General features: G+C 48.2%; 1 protein-coding gene across 1 annotated transcript in view; it reads right to left on the reverse strand.

The window, feature by feature from the left end:
* The window catches only part of NWD1 (NACHT and WD repeat domain containing 1), a 76,372-nt gene that overhangs the window by 49,448 nt on the left and 7,934 nt on the right, over positions 1–18,990 (reverse strand). The window contains exons 3-6 of the mRNA XM_052644063.1: positions 16,064–16,361; positions 10,324–11,596; positions 2,959–3,162; positions 463–622 (exon numbers count right to left, since the gene is read on the reverse strand). Coding sequence (XP_052500023.1) covers positions 463–622; positions 2,959–3,162; positions 10,324–11,596; positions 16,064–16,361 — 1,935 coding nt within the window. The remainder of the gene's footprint in view (positions 1–462; positions 623–2,958; positions 3,163–10,323; positions 11,597–16,063; positions 16,362–18,990) is intronic.

Consider the following 18,990-nt stretch of genomic DNA (forward strand, 5'->3'; position numbering starts at 1 on the left):
TTTTAAAATGAGTAACACTTTGGGAGAACCAATGACTGAAAATTGAATTGTATGAGGGGATTCACAAGGACATCAACCCACCCCCCCCCCACTCTCATACACACACACACACACACACACACACACACAAAACAAGGAGGAAACTGGTGTGTTTCAGGATGAATCCGAGCATAAGGAATTAAATTCTGGGATGCCGCAAGGCATGACTTTGGAGACACGCTTTTAAATGCTGTGATTTTGTTCTCTCATCTGGAAAGTTAGTGGAGCATAAATTCCTCATCTGCTGCTCCCCACCCTTCAGATAATGTTTGGGGACTTTCTGTCCTTTGTGAGAAAAGAAGGAAAGGAGGCAGAGTGTGTCTGGGGTGGAAATAAGGAATGGTAGGGGGCACGTGGCCCCAGCTTTGCAGCACAGAAGCGCAGAGGCTGAGAGTGGGGAGCAGGGGCCCCTGGACACCTCACCTTGCGGTCCAGGTTCAGGGGTTTTCCCACGAGTGGCAGGGTGATGAGTTTCTTCATGCCCTGGCTCCAGGCCCCTGAGAAGAAGTCGGCCAAGACTCCGTGACTCTTGGCTTTCTCAGGCCCAGACAGGTAGAGCTCTCGGACCACCTCGGCCAGCTGTCTGCAGAGAGGAGACATGGGCTGATGGGCCTGGGTGGGCTCAGAGGTGGTGACTGGCCACCACTTCCAGGAAGTGGTTCCCAAGCGCCAGTCCATCCGAAACTCCTTCTAGATGCTTGCTGGCTCAGCTGACTGCCTGCGCTACTTGTCACCTACCATGTATCTCTAAATCAGCCCATCTTACTTTTTCTCTAAGTAATTTTACTTTAAAAAGGAATATTTGATAAACAACAAGACCTACTGCAAAGCACAGGGAATTATATCTTATAATAATCCATAATGGAAAAGAATCTGAAAAAGAACATATATAAACATATACTGATATATATAAATACATTAATATTTAAGTATAAATAATATATAATAATATATAAGATAATTTTTATATAAGTACTAATTTATACATATATAACACATATATAATATATGATAATATGTATATATCTGAATCACTTTGCTGTATTCTTGAAACTAACACAAAACTGTGAATTAACTGTGGTGGCGGTTTCGTTGCTAAGTCATGTCTGACTCTTGGGAACCCCTGGACTATAACCCTCCAGACTCTGTCCATGGGATTTCCAATTTAAAATTGGAAAATTTGGGTTCCTCAATAATTAAACATAAAGCAAGTTACTGTATGATCCAGAAACTTCACTCCAGAGTATATACCCCCCAAAGAATGGAAAAGCAGGCGTTCAAATAAAAACTTGTGCGTGCCTATTCACAGCAGCTCTAGTCACAATCACCAAAAGGTGGAAACAACCACGTGTCTGTCAACGAATGAGCGAATAAACAAAATGTGACCCATGCCTGCAGGGGAATATCACTCAACCGTAACAAGGAATGAAGCACTAACACATGTTATAACATGGACAGACCATGAAAATGTCACGCTGAGTGAGATAAGCCAGACGCAATAGGCCACACTGCATGCGATTACATCCATACGAAATGTCCAGAACAGGCACATCCATAGAGACGGAAAGCAGGCACGTGGCTGCCAGGGGCTGGGGGAGCAGGGACTGGGGAGTGGCTGCTAATGGGGATGGGGTACCTTTTAGGGCAGTGGGAATGTTCTGGAAGTAGACACAGGTGATAGCTGTACAGCATGTGAAGATGCTAAATGTGGTCAACTGTTTGCTTTCAAATGATGGATTTCATGTGAATTTCTCCTCAATTTAAAGAAGCAGTTCATTGTGGGAGCTCCCCGGTAGTCCAACGGTTAGGACTCTGCAATTTCACTGCCGAGGGCTCGAATTCAATTCCTGGTCAGGGAGCTGGGAGCCCACAAGACGTGTGGTGTGCAGTCAGAATGGCAGCGATCCAAAAGTCTACAAGCAATAAATGCTGGAGAGGGTGTGGAGAAAAGGGGACCCTCTTACACTGTTGGTGGGAATGCAAACTAGTACAGCCACTATGGAGAACAATGTGGAGATTCCTTTAAAAATTGCAAATAGAACTGCCTTATGACCCAGCAATCCCACTGCTGGGCATACACACCGAGGAAACCAGAATTGAAAGAGACACGTGTACCCCAATGTTCATCGCAGCACTGTTTATAATAGCCAGGACATGGAAGCAACCTAGATGTCCATCAGCAGATGAATGGATAAGAAAGCTGTGGTACATATACACAATGGAGTATTACTCAGCCATTAAAAAGAATACATTTGAATTAGTTCTAATGAGGAGGATGAAACTGGAGCCTATTATACAGAGTGAAGTAAGCCAGAAAGAAAAACACCAATACAGTATACTAACACATATATATGGAATTTAGAAAGATGGCAATGATGACCCTGTATGCGAGACAGCAAAAGAGACACAGATGTGTAGAGCAGTCTTTCGGACTCTGAGGGAGAGGGAAAGGGTGGGATGATTTGGGAGAATGGCATGTATAGAAACATGTATACTATCATGTAAGAAACGAATCACCAGTCTAGGTTCGATACAGGATACAGGATGCTTGGGGCTGGTGCACGGGGATGATCCAGAGAGATGATATGGGGTGGGAGGTGGGAGGGGGGTTCAGGATGGGGAACTCATGTACACCCGTGGCGGATTCATGTCAATGTATGGCAAAACCAATACAGTATTGTAAAGCAAAATAAAGTAAAAAAAAAAAAAAAAAAAGGTGTGTGGTGTGACTAATAATGATAACAAACAAGTTAGCTGTGTTAGAGCTCACGGTGGGGAGACCCTTGCATGCTGTGCTAAGTAGACTTTATTTCCTGGGAATGGGGAGTGAAGAAGGATCTGAAACAAAGAGGAACCCGATCAGGGAGTCCTTGGTCTTGGAGTTCCACCCAGACAGTGTCATCAACCCGCTCGACTCACCTGTGGGTGATGGCCAGAAGGGTGAAGCCGTCCACGGGCCGCCTGGCCAAGCAGTTACCCAGATCTCGACGAAGCCTCACCCACAGCAGGGGCGGGAAGCGCAGAAGCTCTTTGCTGGGTGGGCTCCAGTCTTGGTACACGCTCTGCAGGACTTCGTCGTCCAAGGACAGGACATCCTTTAGCTCCGCCTCTGAGAGCCCATGCCTGCAGAAAGGAGGGACAGACGTGGGAGCACACCTGTGTCTCCTGCATTTGGAGAAGGCAGAAGCTGAGGGAGGGACAGATGTGACCAGCTCTATGGCACCCTGCCCATCACCGAAGGGTTCACCATGGAGATCAGCGTTTGGGCAGTGCCCACGGTTAGCTGGTACTCATGCCTGGTTCTAGCTGTACCCATCAAGTAAGACATTTCCTGATCTTTCCTTCCTTCTCACACCTACAGAACCCTGAACCATCCCTCCCCCAATCTCAGATGAGTCAAGTAGCACAGGAAGAGAAGTAACTTAGGAAAATAATGCATAAACCACCCCATGCGTTTTTGCCTGAAAAAGGAAGTGGCTTTAAACACGATAAGCATCGGACTGGAATGGACTTCATAATACCTGCAAGCATTTGCCTGGAGAAACTAAGGGACTTGTCCACAAATTTCCTCTGGCTTGGAGAACAAGCAGAGTTCATTTCAAAGCAGATGAGAGAGGGAGGCTGGCTTCTGCTTACAAGGAATACAAACACCTTGTGTGTGTGTGTGTTCAATTCCCTGATATTGATTAGTCTTGGCAAAACTCTATTAGTCTTTGCCCTGCTTCATTCCACGTTCTAAGCCCAAATTTGCCTGTTACTCCAGGTGTTTCTTGACTTCCTACTTTTGCATTCCAGTCCCCTATAATGAAAAGGACATCTTTTTTGGATGTTAGTTCTAAAAGGTCTTGTAGGTCTTCATAAAACCATTGAACTTCAGCTTCTTCAGCGTTACTGGTTGGGGCATAGACTTGGATAACTGTGATATTGAATGGTTTGCCTTGGAGACGAACACAGATCATTCTGTTGTTTTTGAGATTGCATCCAAGTACTGCATTTCAGACTCTTTTGTTGACCATGATGGCTACTCCATTTAAAATGCACTGGTCATAGCAAACACCCTCTTCCAACAACACAAGAGAAGACTCTACACATGGACATCACCAGGTGGTCAACACTGAAATCAGATTGATTATATTCTTGGCAGCCAAAGATGGAGAAGCTCTATACAGTCAACAAAAACAAGACCAGGAGCTGACTGTGGCTCAGATCGTGAACTCCTTATTACCAAATTCAATCTCAAATTGAAGAAAGTAGGGAAAACCCCTAGACCATTCAGGTATGACCTAAATCAAATCCCTTATGATTATACAGTGGTAGTGAGAAATAGATTTAAGGGCCTAGATCTGATAGACAGAGTGCCTGATGAACTATGGAATGAGGTTCATGACATTGTACAGGAGACAGGGATCAAGACCACCCCCATAGAAAAGAAATGCAAAAAAGCAAAATGGCTGTCTGCGGAGGCCTTACAAATAGCTATGAAAAGAAGACAGGCAAAAAGCAAAGGAGAAAAGGAAAGATATAAGCATCTGAATGCAGAGTTCCAAAGAATAGCAAGAAGAGATAAGAAAGCCTTCTTCAGTGATCAATGCAAAGAAATAGAGGAAAACAAGAGAATGGAAAAGACTAGAGATCTCTTCAAGAAAATTAGAGATACCAAGGGAACATTTCATACAAAGATGGGCTCGATAAAAGACAGAAATAGTATGGACCAAACAGAAGCAGAAGATATTAAGAAGAGGTGGCAAGAATACACAGAAGAACTATACAAAAAAGATCTTCACGACCAAGATAATCACAATGGTGTGATCACTAATCTAGAGCCAGACATCCTGGAATGTGAAGTCAAGTGGGCCTTAGAAAGCATCACTACAAACAAAGCTAGTGGAGGTGATGGAATCCCAGTGGAGCTATTTCAAATCCTGAAAGATGATGCTGTGAAAGTGCTGCACTCAATATGCCAGCCAATCTGGAAAACTCGGCAGTGGCCACAGGACTGAAAAAGGTCAGTTTTCATTCCAATTCCAAAGAAAGGCAATGCCAAAGAATGCTCAAACTACCGCACAATTGCACTCATCTCACATGCTAGTAAAGTAATGCTCAAAATTCTCCAAGCCAGGCTTCAGCAATACGTGAACCATGAACTCCCTAATGTTCAAGCTGGTTTTAGAAAAGGCAGAGGAACCAGAGATCAAATTGCCAACATCTGCTGGATCATGGAAAAAGCAAGAGAGTTCCAGAAAAATATCTATTTCTGCTTTATTGACGATGGCAAAGCCTTTGACTGTGTGGATCACAATAAACTGTGGAAAATTCTGAAAGAGATGGGAATACCAGACCACCTGGCCTGCCTCTTGAGAAACCTACATGCAGGTCAGGAAGCAACAGTTAGAACTGGACATGGAACAACAGACTGGTTCCAAATAGGAAAAGGAGTACGTCAAGGCTGTAAATTGTCACCCTGCTTATTTAACTTCTATGCAGAGCACATCATGAGAAACGCTGGACTGGAAGAAACACAAGCTGGAATCAAGATTGCCGGGAGAAATATCAATAACCTCAGATATGCAAATGACACCACCCTTATGGCAGAAAGTGAAGAGGAGCTAAAAAGCCTCTTGATGAAAGTGAAAGAGGAGAGTGAAAAAGTTGGCTTAAAGCTCAACATTCAGAAAATGAAGATCATGGCATCTGGTCCCATCACTTCATGGGAAATAGATGGGGAAACAGTGGAAGCAGTGTCAGACTTTATTTTGGGGGCTCCAAAATCACTGCAGATGGTGACTGCAGCCATGAAATTAAAAGACGCTTACTCCTTGGAAGAAAAGTTATGACCAACCTAGATAGTATATTCAAAAGCAGAGACGTTACTTTGCCGACTAAGGTCCGCCTAGTCAAGGCTATGGTTTTTCCTGTGGTCATGTATGGATGTGAGAGTTGGACTGTGAAGAAGGCTGAGCACAGATGAATTGATGCTTTTGAACTGTGGTGTTGGAGACGACTCTTGAGAGTCCCTTGGATAACAAGGAGATCCAACCATTCCATTCTGAAGGAGATCAACCCTGGGATTTCTTTGGAAGGAATGATGCTTAAGCTGAAGCTTCAGTATTTTGGTCACTTCATGCGAAGAGTTGACTCATTGGAAGAGACTCTGATGCTGGGAGGGATTGGGGGCAGGAGGAGAAGGGGACGACCGAGGATGAGATGGCTGGATGGCATCATGGACTTGATGGATGTGAGTCTGAGTGAACTCCGGGAGATGGTGATGGACAGGGAGGCCTGGCGTGCTGCGATTCATGGGATCGCAAAGGGTCAGACACGACTGAGCGACTGAAGTGAACTGAACTGATTGATTAGTTTTCATTTTGCTGAAAAACACTTCCCACATTCTTTACACATACAGAATGCCTGCTCACTTGGAATTTTCTGTTGTCCAACAAGGTAGGTGTTATCAGTATTCTCTGAGATCTCCTCCACGAGATCATCTCATCTTTAACAGTCACAGCTGAGTCACTGGCGGTGTTCACCAGTTTCCCCATTGGAGTAGCCAGCCATCTCCCTAATCTGCTTTTCTCCTCTTGACAGGTCTTTCCAAACCAATATTCCTGGGAGCCACAACATGAGGGTTTACATGGGGTGGTCCAGTGTTTCCTCAAACATTTCCTCTTTCAGAATAGAATCTTCTGGGATTTCCCTGGCAGTCCAGTAGTTAAGACTCTGCTTCCAATGCAGGGGGCACAGCTTTGATCCCTGGTCCGGGAACTACGATGCCACATTCCTTGAAAGTGAAAGGGAAGGTCTCTCAGTCGTGTCTGACTCTTGGCGACCCCATGGACTATACAGTCCATGGAATTCTCCAGGCCAGAATACTGGAGTGGGTAGCCTTCCCCTTCTCCAGGGGATCTTCCTGACCCAGGGATCAAACCCAGGTCTCCCACATTGCAGGCGATTCTTTACCAGCTGAGCCACAAGGGAAGCCCAAGAGTACTGGAGTGGGTAGCCTATCCCTTCTCCAGCGGATCTTCCTGACCCAGGAATTGAACTGGGATCTCCCGTATTGCAGGCAGATTCTTTACCAACTGAGCTATGAGGGAAGCCACATACCTCAAGGTGCAGCCATAAGGAAAAAAAAAAGAATAAAATCTTCTTTCTCAATCTTCAGTATACTCTCGAAACAAACCAGGCTTAGAGTCTCTCTTTGCGGTTTCAGGCACAATGAATGGCTTGTCCACCAGATCAAAAAAATGGGACATCCTAAGAGGCTTTCAACCTGGATATCCAAGGGAAGCACAGCCCCACACTTCTCTGGCATCACATCCCTGCATGGGGCCCTCTGGGTAGGGACCAGGCCAGTCCATTCATCCTCAGAGAAGCAGAGGGCTGCATCCTGGAAGGCCACTGACATCGGTAAAGCGTGGGCACTTTTGCTTAACCCCTGTTTATGGAATGTCATCTCTGTGCTGCCCCCTGGAGGACAGAGGGCTAGAGGCCCACGAAGCTGATCTAGCGCAGAGAGCCACGTAGAAAATAACCGGGAAAAATAGAAACAGTAACACCAGTTGCTAGGAAGAAGATAAGCCAACTCACAGGAAGGAGAGAGACAAGGTAAGTGGCAGGGGAGAGGGATGGTTCTCGGAGCATGTGAGTCTCTCTGATAAGGTGCCCTCAAGAGCTGGAATTGTGCAGGAGGGGGCCTTCTTCCGTTTGTCAGATGGGGAAACTGAGGTTTGTGTATTCATGGTCCTGGATGGCCAGGGGGAGAGGAATTCAATTCCATCCCTGCCCTCGAAGATGTTGTGTCTCATCGAGTCTAGAGCTATGATACCCAGTATAGTCGTCACCAGCCACACAGTCATTGAAAGTTAAAAATTAATGAAGTTTAAAATCCGGTTTCTGGGATGGATAAGCTGGCTTTCAAGTGTTTATTTGCCACACGTAGCTCGTGGTTACCACTGTGGACAATGAGATAGAGCGTTGCCCTCATTGCCAATATTCTATTGGACGGTGCTAGAGCTGTGCATTGGGGGATGTGCCTAAGGTCACAGCCGAACCACTAGGTTAAGAGCCCTTCTCCATCCCCAAAGACATCCCCATGACAATGTGGACCCAGGCGGTGCTAGTGGTGAAGAAACCTCCTGGCGATGCAGCGGCTCCCCATCATGAGACCTGCCTTTCCTGCACTGCAGACAAGCTCTGTGTGGGAGGTCACACCACTCTGCATGTGGTGCTGGCTGAGGGACCTTGGCCAGTGATGTCTATTTGCAAGTATAATCTCATTATTTCTTTCAGCAGCCATATACAACGGACACTCAGCAACCCACTCTGTACAGAGGTGTTTGAAAAGGCCAGAACGGGTGCCTAACAGAGTTTCTCAGCCTCCCACTGTGATGCTAAGGGTCAGATCCTCTAGGATGCTAGGAGAACTCCTAGCCTCCAACCACTAGGTGTCAGCAGCATGCTAGACAGATGAGAGGTGATGTGCTGAGCCCAGGGACTGTAGCCCACCAGGCTCCTCCGTCCATGGCATTCTCCAGCCAAGCATACTGGAGTGGGTTGCCATTCCCTTCTCCAGGGGATCTTCCCAACCCAGGGATCGAATGCGCATCTCTTACACCTGCTGCATCGCCAGGAGGGTTCTTTACCACGAGCACCGCCTGAGAAGCCCCGGCAGATGATGGACAGATCCGTGTTGCTGTAGCTGTTCAGTCACTAAGTCATCTCTTTGCAACTCTTTGCAGGCCTGTGGACTGCAGCATGCCAGGCCTCCCCGTCCCTAACCATCTCCCGAAGTTCACCCACGTCCGTGTCCATTGCATCGGTGATGCCTCACAGACAGATACATAGACAGACAGAAGGAAAGAGAGATAACCTAGACAAATGCGTGGAGACGGAAAGCAGATTCATGGCCACCAGGGACTGGGAGAGGAGGATGAGGAGTAACTGCCGACGGGGACAGGGTCTCCCTCGTGGGGTGAGGAACCATTCCTCATGGTTATCAGGAGCACAACACCGTGTATGTACTGAATGCTGCCAAACTGGACACTTCAAAAGGGTGAACTTTGTGGTATGCATGATACTGGGTTGATAAGTGTTCCTCAAAATTCATGCCCATGGGGACCCTGTGAATAGGACCTTATTTGACACCAGTCTTTGGGGATGTGGTCAAGATGAGGTCCCACTGAGACAGGCTGGGACCTGGGACCTGGGGCCCTTTGCGGCGGTGCTTGCACCTGGACAAACGTCTCCTCAAACAACAGGATAAAAACAAACTATAAAGAACTGAAAATAGCTTCATGCATGCACCACTGGGGAAAGTATGGATAAGACAGAAAAAGAGCAAAAACTCAGCTGCCGCCTCGGAAGAGCTGGGAGCAAAAGCAGGGTGTTTCACATGCCCCCTGCCTACCACACCACCAGAGGGGTGGACAAACCACCTAAGCTATCCCTCCAGCCCGACAGCTGACCTTCATCCAAATAAGGAACCAGCTCACTGGGAGCAAGCAAGCAAGCAAAGGAGATCGTCGTTTGCTCTCCCTCCCCCCTGCTGCAGCAATTCATGCATGCTAAATTGCTTCTGTCGTGTCCGATTCTTTGCAACCCCATGGACTATAACCCACCAGGCTCTTCTGTCCATGGGATTTCCCAGGCAAGAATATTGGAGTGGATTGCCACGCCCTCCTCCAGGGGATCTTCCTGACCCAGGGATCGAACCCATGTCTCTTGCCTCTCCTGCATTGGCAGGCAAGTTCTTTACCACCAGCGCCACCTGGAAAGCCTGAGCTCACAGCAGAAGTACCAGTAAAGCCTTGCCTGGATTTCTTGTCTGGCCTCTGATCAATTTCTATCGATCAAGAAGGCCAAGAACCCCAGTCAGTAACAATACTGGACAAGGCCAAGAACCCCGGTCAGTAACAATACTGGACAGGAGTAGACCCTAAGCCAATGAGTGATGTCCTTCCAAGAAAAGAGGGAAATTCAGACAGAGAGACACACAGGGAGGAGGCCACAAGATGACAGAGGTGGAGACTGGAGTGATGCTTCTACAACCCCAGGCACGCTGAGCATGGCCGGCAGCGCCGGAAACGAAGGAGAATGCCCAGAACAGAGTCTCCTCCAGAGCCTCCAGGAGTGTGGCTCTGCTGACACCTCGATTTCAGACTCTGGCCCTCAGAACTGTGAGAGAATAGACTTCCATTGTTCTAAGGCACCCAGGTTGTTATGGCAGCCCTTGGAGAAGAATGCACGCGTACAGTTCAAAACAGAGTGAACCCAGCAGAGACTCACCGGGAAGACACAATGTAGCCCAGCACGCGGGCCACCAGGAGCCGCCCGTGTGTCTGCTCCAGGCGGGCACATAGCTGTTGCATTGCCTCCTTTGCAGTGGAGGCCAGCGGGGCTGGCACAGTGAAGGAGGCCCACTTCCGGGCCTCCTCGAAAGCCAGCCTCAGCCGCCCTGGGTGTCCACACTCTGGGAGGCTGGCCCAGAGCATGTCCCTCTGCACCTGACTCAGTGTCCTCCTCGAGGCGGCCAGCAGGAGCTGGATCATCTCTTGCCCTTGGTTTCCAGAGAGGGGTTTCACCTCCCAGTAAGCCCCTTGGTCCGTGAGCACCTGCCGCATGGTGTCTAAAACCCCCCGCTGTCCAGAGCAGGCCGAGACGATGAGGTGGACCCTCGGAGGACATTTGGGAAGCAGCCAGGGGATCCTCCTAGCACAGTGGACAGAGTCCACCTCATCCACCGAATCCAGCAGGATCACGAGGGACTCAAAGTTTCGGCTGGAGACGGTGTGGAGGAGGATGTGGAAAAACTGGACCAGCCTGGTGTGGGCCTCTAGGACCTGGGCAGGGGGCAAGGGCAGCCCATAGGCCAGGCACACCTGGAAGCAGATGCTCTGGAGCAGGCCTCGGGCCTCAGAGCTCATCTGAGATGTCCCCAGAAGCCGCAGAATGGTCACTGTCTTGCGGCCGAGCAGCCCCGACATCTGCTCAGCCAGCTTGCACATCAGAGCCGTCTTTCCGATGCCTGGGGGTCCAAAAAGCACCAGGGGTGGGTGGGGGCGGCCATCACTCTGTCGCAGTCGCTGCCCCAGCTGGGTCAGGAGCTCCTGGCGTCCACAGAAGGTCCGGTTGACCTCGGCACTGAGTCCCAGGTGGTGGCGGATCTCCTGGTAGAGCCACGCCAACTCCTGCCTGCCCGCCTCCAGCTCCCGGAGGCACTCAAGAACCTGATGGTTGGCCCTGGCCACAAACTGCTCCCCGAGCTCCTTCAGGTATCGGGCATGAGCCTTGTTTTTGGGGTTCACCAGGTCTCGGCTCCACGCTAGGTGGTGGGCCTTGAGAACTCCAGGCTGCCGGTCAGCGATGCGCCCCTTGAGGTTGCTGAGAAGGTTCTGGGCATCCGTGTCCAGGCAACCATCTGCAAGACGGTCCACCATTTTGAGGGCACAGTCTTCCAGGATGTGTTTATTGAGGCCTTGGATATCTCTCAGGAAGACTGTTGCCCCGTGATCCCCAACCGTTGAGCTCAGCAGGGCCCGTTCTATTTCCCACTCGATGACTGCAAAAGTAGAAGAGGGTAGAAGCATTATGTCATCAGCTGGCTCAAATGGGGACACTTGGGAGGACATATTCCAGGAACAAGAACACGGGAATTCAGGCTTAATGTGGGCCAGAGTCATTTGGCATAACTATAAACAACATGCAAAGGAATGGGCTCCAGTGTGTTTCAACAAAACTTTATTCATAAAAACAAATGGTGGGCCAGGTTTGGCTTGAGGCCACAATGTGCCAGAATCACCTGGGGGCTCACAAAAACCTACATGGCTGGACCCCGGCTCCAGAAGTTCTGATTCTGCATGTCGGGGTAGGGACTATGGTTTGAATTTCCAACAAGCTCCCAGGTGATGCTGAGGCTGGGGTTCAGAGGCCACACCAAAAGTGGCATTGATTTAGGCACTACTCGAGAAGAGCGGACTCACTGGAAAAGACTCTGATGCTGGGAAAAAATGAAGGCAAAAATGGGGCAGCACAGGATGAGATGGTTAGATAGCATCACCAACTCCAGGGACACGAATTTGAGCAAACTCTGTGAGATAGTGAGGGACAGAGGAGGCTGACATGCTGCAGCCCATAGGACTGCAAATAGTCGGACATGACTTAGCAACTGAAAAACAGCAACAGTAGCAAAATCAAAGATACCTTGGTGTAAGCAACACACAGATTATTGTGAAGCAGTGTGTATGTGAAGCAGTCTCATCATAAAACAATGCCATCAGACTCAAAATAGTTAAATATGGAGTTTATATAGCTCTTAGGTGTGGCCCCAAAAGAACTGAAAACAAAAGCTCAAACACTTGTATGCAGGAATTGTTCATTTCAAAGAGGTTAATTTCATGCCATGTGAAAGCAGCCGTAGATAACTTACAAATTAATGTGCTTGAGTGTGTTCCAATAAAACTTTATTCATAAAAACAAGCAGTGGGCTGGGTTTAGCCCTTGGGCCACGGTTTGCTGACTCCTGTCCCAGAGAATGCAGCAGCTGCCCTGAGGACCTGTGTCTTCTAGAGCCAAGAGCCCACACTGACTTCTCCTTGGAGGCCTCTGTTTTGCAATAGCAGTCAGGTTCGAGTTATTTTTGAAACTGCCCTGGGCTCATCAGGGGCTCCCAGATCTCTGCAGCTGAGTGAGTCACGCCCTTGGAGACAGGACTCAGTCACAGAGCCAAAGACAACAGCCTCTCAAAAGTCCTCCTTGGTCTGACCCCACAACCCCCTTAGCCTCATGAATGGAGAGCAGAGACGAAGGCAACTCACAGTCCTTAAATGGGATGCTTCTTGGACACATTTTGGCATGAACCAGTCCAAGACTGTGCCAGTAACAGGCTGTGTGACCTTGGGAAAAATTACTGCACCTCTCTGAGTCTCTGTTTCCTCCCTTTAGCGTGAGTACTAATCCCAAAATTGAAAGGGCTGCTATGAGGATTTTCTATGAAATAATGCTTGTGAAAAGCTGAGCATACTATGCTGAAGGAACAAAAGGTTATGGTCTGCGACTTTATCTTCTGTGACATGGTCGAAATAAAATAAATGAGATGGAGTTGGGTTAGGGCCTGCCAAGGCTGGGGTTTGTGGGGAGGGGTGAGTGTAGCTCTAAATGGCAGTGGGAGGGAGCCTGTGGTCAGGGAACAGTCCTCGTGTATCAACCATGCTGGTTACTTGAAGCTATACAGGTGATAAAATTGCTGAGAAAGAAAAGGCTCATACACGCACATGCACAAACGGTTTCTGTTACTCTCTCTGTATTCTAACAATGTCCACTTCCTGGTTATAATATTGCACCCTAGTTATGCAAGATGTTACCTTTGGGGAAATCTGGGTAAAGGATACATAAAACCTCTTCCTCTTTTTTTTTTTTTCCAATTTCTTGTGAAACTCTATTTCAAGATTAAAAAAACAATTTTTTTAAGAAAGTTTAGCAGGGTGCCTGAAAAATAGTATGGTCTAAAGATACCGTCTATGACTTGCCTCTGACTCCACACCCATTTGTGCTTTTTGCTGATGTCTGGGAATTTCTATTGGTTCTTTCAGATGGGACTTACTAATGGGTGAGGTTTGACATAATTGCTTAGTGATCTTATGGTTGAATAAGATCACGGCCGAGGCAGGACCTTTCAGGTCTCCATAACGACTCTCCTAGGTACGACTTCTGACTAGTTCCATTTTACAGATGAAGAAACAGAGGCTCCAAGCCTGCCAGAGGTCATGCCTGGAAAGGGGCAGGGCTGAGATGCTAATCCGGGCCCATCCCAAAGTGCAGACCCCTGCTGCTGAGCATGACCCCAGGGTCAGATATCTCTCTGCGAACAACTGGCACGCTTGGCCTCGTGTCGTAGAGCAAGCTATAGTGACAGAGTAAGTGCTCGACAAACAGTGGACTCCACATTGTCACACACACAGACGGTGTGTCCAAAACTGGCCTGTCCTTACTAGTCTTAGCCAGTCAAGGTCAGCCCCGCCTGTGATGCCAGGTGGGCCTCAGGTACTCCTGAGACCATGGGGTGGCGAGAGAATTTCAGCTCCGTGGTCTTCCTCCCCCACACCTATGCTGCTGCTGCTGCTGCTGCTGCTGCTAAGTCACTTCAGTCATGTCCAACTCTGTGCGACCCCATAGACGGCAGCCCACCAGGCTCCTCTGTCTGTCCATGGGATTCGCCAGGCCCCCCACACCTATAATCCCAGTCAAATCATGAGAAAGCACCAGCCAAGCCCAGACTGAGGGACATTCTATTAAAGACCTGGCCAGTACTCCTCAAAACAGTCCTGAAAACCTGTTACAGACCAGAGTAGCCTAAGGAGACAAAGGATGAAACGCAGTGTGGAATCCTGGGACAGAAAGGCGTTGATGGGAGAACTGCAGAAATCCAGGTGAAGTCTGGAGTCTACTTACTAGCCTTGTACAGACAGTAAATATCGATGTTCGTTTCTGAGTTCTGGTAAATGTACCTCGATCATACAAAATGTTACTCTTACATGAGTAAGAGAAATCTACACTATCTTTGTAGCTTTATAACATTGTAACTTTTTTGTTAATCTAAACTTATCCTCAAATAAAATTTTTAAAAATGGATTATGTCCTTACTAGAATTACTATATATACAATAAATAGCAGTCAATATATTGTAATAAATACTATTAGTATAAATTGCTACATTCAATACCTTTAAATAAATCAATTTATGTAATATGTTGATCAAATGAATTTATATATTTTATAGTGTGGGTAATATAAATCCATATATTCAATATTTTTATAACATAAATTTATATATTTAATAGTATGGATAACATGAATTCATACAGTTAATAGTTTGGATAATATGAATTCATATATTTAATCATGTGAGGGCTTCCGTGGTGACTTGGTGGTAAAGAATCTGTCTGCTACTGTAGGTGATACGGGTTCGATCCCTGATCCAGGCAGATCCCAGATGCCACAGAGCAACTAAGCTGGTGCCCCACACCTATTGAATCTGTGCTTTAGAGCCCAGGAAACGCAACTACTGAGTGCACACTGCAATTACTGAGGCTCTCGCGCCCTAGAGCCTCTGCTTTGCAACAGGAGAAGCCACCGCAATGAGAAGCTGGCGCACCGCGTCTGAAGAGCGGCCCCCACGCTCTGCAACTAGGGAAAGCCTCGCAGCGAGGAAGAAGGCTCCGCGCAGCCAAAAGAATAAATAAAATTGTATAAAAGATAAGGTGGGTGATGTAAACTGTCATACTGCTGCTGCTGCTAAGTCGCTTCAGTTGCGTCCGACTCTGTCTGTTACTAATCCATAAATAATAAGAACCTTTTTCTTACTGAAAGAACGTATTTCTTTCCTGAGTCAGCAAAGGATGGGGCAATGGCTTGATCTCACTGCCTTTTTAGAAATACCTTTCTGCTAGCCCGGTGTGGAGGACGGAAGGGGCAGAGCATGAGGTGAGAGGTGAGAGGTAAGGGAGCAGGAGGGAGCCAGGTGATGAACTCAGCACAGTGGGGAAACTCTACGCCCCTCCTTGGGCAAAAGATACTTCTTCCTTCGCTTCAGTTTTCAGAGGCAGGTACATTGATGAAGGACAATTTTCTCAGTAGCAGCCGGCTGTTGGCTAGCCTGGGGTGACCCACTCTTCCAGTTTTCCCAGAACTGTCCTGGGTTTGGCCCTGAAAACCCTGAATCCTGAAAGGATCTCGGTCCCAGGTGTATGGGGATGGTGGTCATCCTAGGACAAGTCCCCCAAAGCCAGGAGCCTGCCTGAGAGAAGGAAAGGAACCCGAAGAGAAGAATCCTAAGAGGCTGAAATTAACCAGGATGTGACTACACTCTCTTGGATGAGAAAAATAATCTTTCTCAGAACTGGGCCTCCGGGAGCTAGGTTGGTTTGGCATTTATGGAAATGCAGGCAGTGGTGTTTGGATAAAGCCTGATGTGTATTTTGAACCCCTGGGCATTTCCCAGGGACCCTGAGGGGAGTCTTGGCAGCCTCACCTGACCGGTAGTAGCGGTGCCACTGCTCCTGGCTGATGAGCCCCAGTCTGTGGGCCTCCTGGGCTCCGGAGCGCAGTGCAGAGATCAGGGTGACCTCCTCAGGCCCAGAGGCCTCCCCAGTGCCCAGGGCCTGCAGCAGGTAGGCAGGGGGCACCGCGTTCTCGTCCCTCCAGAAGCTTCGTGCGACCAGCTCCAGGTCGCGGGGCCTGGCGGTCAGCTGAGCCTTCAATGCCTCCCACTCCTTTTCCTCGATCCGCGTGGGGACTGGGCAGGGACCGTACTGGTCACCCACGAGGGCCTGGAGGAGAGAGAAGTGGAGAGGGGTGGTATTGGGTTCAAGTCTTGGCTTAGGCATTTAGCTCAGTGACCCTGGGTGAGGCATGTCGAGCCCTTAAAATTAGCCTGGTGGTTGTTCCACAGAGATAATTAGATTAATGTAAGCATATCAGTTAGGGGTCCCCAGAGAAAGGGAACCAGTAATGGTTTTCTTGACATAAGAGAAACCATTTTGGCCTAAGCCATTTTGTGATTGAAGCCTGGCCTCAATGCTTGCCCTTGAACACATCTAAGTAATTAATTATCTTAAAGGAAGTGAGACAATGCCGGAATTAAAGAAAAGCAGTCAAGAAACAGGCCAATAGTCCAGTTGTTAGGGGGAACCACTGACTAAAACCACCCACCCTAGTCAGGCCCAATAGTGACCACCTGCATGAGTTATCTTAAACAGGGGGTCCTGGTAAGGGACATAGAATCCCTTGAAGAGGGAAATGTCAAAAGGTGGTTCAGCGGTAAAGAACCTGCCTGCAATACCAGAGATGCGGTTCCATCCCTGGCTGCGGAAGATCCCCTGGAGAAGGGAAAGGCTACCCACTCCAGTCTTCTTGCCTGGAGAATCCCATGGACACAGGAGCCTGGAGGGCTACAGTCCATGGGGTCGCAAAAACGTCAGACATGACTTAGCAACTAAACAACGCAGAAAGAGACTCTAGTTCAGATATCCCACCAACCCCCCAGGATCCTTCTCGCTGGGATCCACCTTGGCTAATGCGGTGCGTGCACCTTCAGGAAAGACCCGGAGTCAGAGTAATTGGCCAGAGACAACCCAGCAACCAAGCCAATTACCGTAATACTGGGCACTGGGAGCCACGTGGCAGAGCAGTTCTCCTGGGTTCCCTTATCCTACTGCTCTCTGCCCGGGCATACTTTCCCAATAAAGTCTCTCGCTTTGTTAACATGTATGTCTCCTCAGACAATTCATTTCTGAGTGTTGGACAGGAGCGTGCTCTTGGGTCCTGGAAAGTGTTCCCCTTCTTGTAACACAGAGATGAAACAGACTCCTAGTTAATCTTGAAAGGATATGCATGTAATATATCTTTGAGTTCTGCAGGAACTAAGACTCCTGCCCAGGTGGAATATAGGATGATGGTGTAAACCCTCCTGACTTCAATCAGCCAAAGCTTGGACGCTGCGGACCTTTGTCCCAATTCTAGGCTGAATTCACCTCTGCTCAAATCTCTTCATGAATATGCATGCCCCCTTGGCTTAAAATTTTCTCAGTTTTGCTGTTCAGGGAGACACTGCTTTGGAAAAAGTCTCTGGTGTTTTCCTGACTTGTTGCAAGTAATAAGTCCTTCCAGGCGTCCCTGGTGGCTCAGTGGTATTAAAAAAAAAAAAAAAAAATCCACCTGGCAATGCAGGAGACATGGGTTCGATCCCTGGTTTGAGAAGATTCCACATGCCTCCGGGCAATGATGCCTGCGCGCTGCAACTACCGAGCCCACGTGTTGCAATGTGTTGTGCCCCAGAGACCCTGCTCTGCGATAAGAGAACCCACTGAAATGAGAAGCCAGTGAGTAACTTCTCAGAGAGTACCCCTGCTCGCTGCAACTAGAGAAAGCCCGCGTGCAGCAACAAAGACCCAGAGCAACCAAAACTAAACTAATTAAAAATTTAAAAAAAAAAAAGCTAATCTGGAAAGGGAGACGGTGAGATCCCCATGCAGAATATCTTCCCCGAATATATATATTGAGCCAAACCCATGACAGCTGCTCAGCAGACAGCAGTGACTGTATCAGTGTTGGGCCCTGCCTTCCTGGACCTTGGAGTCTTAACAGGAGAAACAGGCTTCAGTCTGAGAATTGCACCAGTGTCAGTATTTCAGCTGTCATCGTCCTAAGAGGAAAAGGCAAATTAGGTCACACGAGGGCTGTGGAGTCAGAGAAATTCCCCTGAGGGAGTGAGGATCAAGCTACAGAATAAGACACAAGAAGGAATGCCCCTGGCAGAGGGCCTGCAGGGAAACAGTACATCCAAAAGCCCTGGGATGTACTGTGCGGGAAAGACAGGGTCTACAGGACCAACAGGGAAGGGGCAGTAAAGGGAGATGAGGCCATCCCCTGGGACGATTTTGCAGGGCTTGCGGAGACCCTAAGATTTTGGTCTTATTGCAAGAGTATAGGAGGCCCTCTTTCCACCTTCAGCATGCTTGAAGAAAGTGCAAACTGGAATTCAAGAAAATTAGGCTGGAGAAGGCCTAGGACAGTGGACCCAAAGTCTTGAGTTTCTTCATTATGTAAAATGGAAGCAATCAACCCTCCCTTCTTCACTGGGACATACCAGAATATTCCAGGGGGTGTGTACCTGGGAAATCTGAATGACTTGAGTCCATGATGATGGTGTAATGGAGCAGGACCCTAGGGGACAGACCCCTCCCCCATATCCTCACCTTTAGCTCCTCCCTGAAATACATAGAAAACAGTATCTGACGCACATCTCCTGAGTTGTCTTGCAAAAAAAGAAAGTGTGAGTCGCTCAGTTGTGTCCAACTCTTTGCAACCCTTTGGACTGTAGCCCACCAGGCTCCTCTGTCCATGGGATTCTCTAGGCAAGAATACTGGAGTGGGTTGCCATTCCCTTCTCCAGGGGAT

The sequence above is a fragment of the Budorcas taxicolor genome, chromosome 7 (genome assembly GCF_023091745.1).
Source record: "Budorcas taxicolor isolate Tak-1 chromosome 7, Takin1.1, whole genome shotgun sequence".
Lineage (NCBI taxonomy): Eukaryota > Metazoa > Chordata > Mammalia > Artiodactyla > Bovidae > Budorcas > Budorcas taxicolor.